This window comes from Cebus imitator, unplaced genomic scaffold (assembly GCF_001604975.1).
Source record: "Cebus imitator isolate Cc_AM_T3 unplaced genomic scaffold, Cebus_imitator-1.0 Scaffold111, whole genome shotgun sequence".
Classification (NCBI taxonomy): Eukaryota; Metazoa; Chordata; class Mammalia; order Primates; family Cebidae; genus Cebus; species Cebus imitator.
In genome coordinates this window covers 3,624,972-3,629,996 of record NW_016107426.1, presented here as the reverse complement: position 1 = coordinate 3,629,996, position 5,025 = coordinate 3,624,972, and the positions used below count along the sequence as shown (strand labels likewise).

Sequence of the window (5,025 nt, the reverse complement as noted above, 5' to 3'; positions counted from 1 at the left end):
TACTCTTGTTGCTCAGGCTGGAGTGCAATGGCACAATCTCAGCTCACCGCAACCTCCGCCTCCCGGGTTCAAGAGATTCTGCTGCCTCAGCCTCCCAAGTAGCTGGGATTACAGGCATGCACCACCACTTGCAGCTAATTTTGAATTTTTAATAGAGATGGGGTTTCTTCGTGTTGGTCAGGCTGGTCTTGAACTCCTGACCTCAGGTGATCCACCCACCTTGACTTCCCAAAGTGCTGGAATTAGAGGTGTGAGCCGTAGCGCCTGGTCCCACTTTAATTTTTAGTTAGTGTTTGCAGGATGTAAAATAAAATCCTTTTGCTTAATTTTTGTGGGTATAGCAGATATAAGCAATTCAGATAGGAAGTAAAACATTATTTCACTCTTTCAGAATGTATTCACTTAATGGTAAAAATAAATGGGATTTCCACCTATTCCAATTATGAGAAAGTTTCTCATTTCATTGCTGATGTTTGAGAATTGTCACTGGTATTTTAGTAGGAGGAACACTTGAGACTTTTCTGTGGCTACTATAATATACTAAATAAATCTTTCCTCCTTCCCACCCCACAAGTCGCCCAAAATGTGTGGATGAAGTTGCTTTCCAGGAAGAAGTGGTTGCAGTGCTAAAAAAGTCTTTAGAAGGAGCCGATGTGAGTAGCAAATGCTGTTGAATGTCATTGGGATGTTTAAGATTTAACTTATTTACCTTCTTCCTCCCTTTATAACTTCTAGCCCTCATTAAATATCATGCTGTATGTACAGTAGGTCCTTGATAATATTTGTACAATGATTATTAGTTCAACTATGTATTGAGCATCTCCTATTTAATCTTACATGGGATTGTTACATAGTGTTCAAATAAAAGTCTTTGAACAAGACACACTATGCCCCTTTATTCATGGGTTTTTTTTTTGTTTTTTTTTTTGAGATGAAGTCTTGCTCTGCAACCCAGGCTGGAGTGCAGTGGCACGATCTTGGCTCCCTGTAACCTCTGCCTCCCAGGTACAAGTGATTCTCCTGCCTCAGCCTCCTGAGTAGCTGGAATTACAGGTGTGCACCACCATGCCCCGCTAATTTTTTGTATTTTTAGTAGAGACAGAGTTTCACCATGTTGGTTCAGGCTGGTCTGGAACTCCTGACCTCGTGATCTGTCTACCTCAGCGTCCCAAAGTGCTGGGATTACAAGCATGAGCCACCATGCTCAGCTTCATAGGTTTTTATTGATGGGGAAAGATAGAATAAAGAAGTAAACCAAATAAATAATTATAGATAGTATTATATGCTATAAAGAAGAGCCGGAGATTCCTCTAAAGTATAATTGCTTACCTAACTTTAGGATTTGGATTTACCTATAATACAAAAAAAAAAATCAAGCTTTGAACTCTGCTTGTAGCACTCTCTTCTGCTGTGATATGGGGGATAAAATATCCATGAATAACTTGCATTGTAAATTATTCTGAGGTAAGATAAATCCATGTGAAGAATTAGCAACTTAATGTTGTGTTATGATGAATACCCAAAGTGCTTTAACAGCTTAGCAAAGTGGAGAAGTGGGATGTGATTTTTGCTTTATTTTCAAGGTTTGCTCCCTTTTCCTCAAACTGACTGCTTTTAATTAGAGGTTCTTTTGGGTTTTGCTGCCATCATTCTCTTACTGAAATTTTATTACTACAGTACACATTTTCAAAGAAGTTAAATTTACAAAACCATTTAGAATCTTTTTCTTTACCAGTATGTGTTTTGATTTGATTCATATACTCTTATACCTTTTAGGCTGGGCAGGGTGGCTCATGCCTGTAATCTCAGCGCTTCAGGAGGCTAAGATAGGAGGATCACTTGAGGTCAGGAGTTCGAGAACAGCCTGGTCAACATGATGAAACCCCCATCTCTACCAAAAATTACAAAAAGTAGCCAGGCTTGCTGGTGCACACCTGTAGTCCCAGCTACCCAGGAGGCTAAAGCCGGAGAATCACTTGAACCTGGGAGGCGGAGGTTGTAGTGAGCCAAGATCGTACCACTGTACTCCAGCCTGGGTAACAGAGTGAGACTCTGGTCTCAAAAATAAATAAATAAATAATAAAAAATAAATAACACAAATATTCTTATACCTTTTAATTTTATAAATAGTGTACCATTTTATTTTTTTATATATTCTGCTTGCATATCTTGGTAACAGTATATACATTTCAATTGCAATTGCATAGTAATTTCACAGATTTTAAATTGATATTGCAGGACAATAAATATGTAATTTAATTACTAGTATCTTCAGCAAATGTAGTTTTTTGTTTTTTGTTTTTTTTAATTGAGACAGAGTTTTGCTCTGTCTCCCAATCTGGAGTGCAGTGGCCTGATCTCAGCTCCCTGCAATCTCTGCCTCCCAGGCTCAAGTGATCATCCCACCTCCACCTCCCGAGTAGCTGGGACTACAGGCACACACTACCACACCCAGCTCCTTTTTGTATTTTTAGTAGAGATGATGTTTCACCATGATGGCCAGGCTGGTCTCGAACTCCTGGCCTCAAGTGACCTGCCTGCTTTGGCCTCCTAAAATGCTGGGATTACAGGTGTGAGCCACCATGCCCAGCCTAAGATCTAGTTCTTGACTTTATGCCTTCTAATTTATGAGGCTGAAGTAAGAACTTCAGTTTAATGTTTTGTGCATCTTTTCAGACTAGGTTTTGTAAAGAGGTGAAATAATTGTTTTAATTAAAAAGAGTAAAGGAAAACAATTCATTCAATTTACTTTGAAAAGTTTTAAAGAATTATAAGATGATAATTTTTTCCAAAATTGATTTTAAGAACTGGTATTCCACATACAGTTCTTGAACATACTAAATATATTAGACTGGTATGTAATGTAAGGTTTAATAATTTTACCCTGTTTCCAAGAATTTAAATTATTGTATCTAATAGTTACCTGGTTGAATTGTTACATTGTTAAGGTATGCCCAGATCAAAATAATAGTTATAGACCTTAATTACTAAGAAGGCTAGGTGGCTTTGTGTGTTTTGTTTTTAATTTAGGAACCTCATAGATTGTACCTTAAGCTATATGTTATGAATGTAATAGTAATAGTCTTCTAATTAACTTGTCTGAGTGTTGCTTTATTCATTTATTTGGCCAATACTGACTACTGTAGTAGATGCTAGGATACAGATGTGAATAGAATAAGGTTCTTGGTCTTTTAATGAAGTAAACAGACATTTCACAATTAAACCCTGCAATTAAATAAATAACAATAAACCAATGCAAAATGCAACAAAGACTAATGAGAGAATAAGAAAGGAGACCTGCTTTAGATTGAATGATTTCTGATTTGTAATGCATTAGGAGTTGGCCAGGCAGAAAGAAGAGGATCAGACTCCAGGTCATGGGAACAACATGTTCAGGCCAAAAAGTGCCAAGTTGTTAGAGGCCTTGGTAAGCTAGAGCCTGGAAGGTGAAGGAGATGGTAGGCAGACCATGAAAGTCCTTTAGGCTGTGGTAAAAAGCTGGGGGTTTTTTTTGTTTGCTTTGTATTTCTAAGTGGAGTGCAAAGCCAGTGAATAGTTTTAAGTAGCAAGCAGAGTGGTGTCTGATTTGGATGAAGAATGAATGGACAGGAAGAGGGAGGGTTAGGCAAGAGTGGAAACAAACTCTAATGCCTTGTTTCCTGTGTACAGTGATTTCCTTATGTGAAAGGACACACTGAAGAATGTACGGTTTCATAACAGAGCTCATTAGAATTTATTAATTCTAATAAAGACACTCATTAATCTTCACCACAGATCAGTTACCTGCTTAATAGGAGACAGACTAGCTAGATATAAGTTATGAAAGTAGGTAGCTAGTTATTTAATCTTATCCTTTCCTCTTCTAATGAATTCTCCCTGCTACATGCAAGCATCCTTACAGAGTACATAATTTTTTGTTAATATTTCTGTTCTTGGTACTTCTGCCCATTTAGAGCCCTAATTGTATCTTTTTTAGTCCTTTTTCTTCAGTTTTGGCCAAATCTCATTACTCTCTTGGTCTGCTTCCCCTTTGAAGCAGCTGACATTTTATGCAATATAAAATCTTACCTAATATTGAGTGTAGAGGTGGGATAGGAAACTGAGATTCCCTTTAGAAATAAAAGGTTTCTCATTCCAGCTTTGAAAATTTCTAAGTGGATTAGCTATAGAGCAAGCATAAATATTAGTTCAGTTACAAGATTAAAAAGATACTTTGGGGCCGGACGTGGTAGCTCACGCCTGTAATCTCAGCACTTTGGGAGGCGGAGGCAGGCGGATCACCTGAGGTCAGGAGTTCTAGACCAGCCTGGCCAACATGGTGAAACCTGTCTTAAATAAATAAATAAATAAATAAATAAGATACTTTGGGAAAAAAGGGATAGTATATGAAAAAGCAGGATTTAGATCTGTCAGTACTATGATACCAGTTATCTTAAGAAATCTTTATAGTTGCCTTATTCCACAGACATTTTTTTCAGTCATCCTTTTTATCTGTTTGTGCTAGAATACCATTTAAACTAAAATTTTTTTTCAATCACCCTTTTTATCTGTTTGTGCTAGAATACCATTTAAACTAAAATTTAATTTCTACAGCTCCCTAATCTCTTGTTTTACGGGCCACCTGGAACTGGAAAAACATCCACTATTTTGGCAGCAGCTAGAGAACTCTTTGGGTACGTTGAAATCAATCTCTTTTCAATTTTTTTTTTAAGATTTGACACCAAAATTCTCTGACACTGCTTTTTTTCCCTCTAAGAATTTACATTGAGTTTTTCTGTAGGATTGTTTTCTTTTTAATTCTGAATTTTAAAAATCCCATGAGCCCATTTTGTTCCTCTGACACTCCCCTGAAGAAATTAGCTTGCCTGCATCTTTTGTAACCTCCATTCTGAACCTTGTTCGAGTGGGAGCCTATGATTTTTTCCATCACTTCCTTTAAATTTTCCATTATAATTTTGGGGCCCAAAGGGCCCAGCTTAATCTCCAATTGTGCTGATAGTTTTATCATCCTTTTTTTTTTTTTTT

At 37.2% G+C, this 5,025-nt stretch overlaps 1 protein-coding gene across 2 annotated transcripts in view; it reads left to right on the top strand.

The window, feature by feature from the left end:
* The window catches only part of RFC4 (replication factor C subunit 4), a 19,991-nt gene that overhangs the window by 5,798 nt on the left and 9,168 nt on the right, over positions 1–5,025 (top strand). For both annotated transcript variants that reach the window (XM_017538435.2, XM_017538434.2), the window contains exons 3-4: positions 575–653; positions 4,594–4,673. In XM_017538435.2, coding sequence (XP_017393924.1) covers positions 575–653; positions 4,594–4,673 — 159 coding nt within the window. The remainder of the gene's footprint in view (positions 1–574; positions 654–4,593; positions 4,674–5,025) is intronic.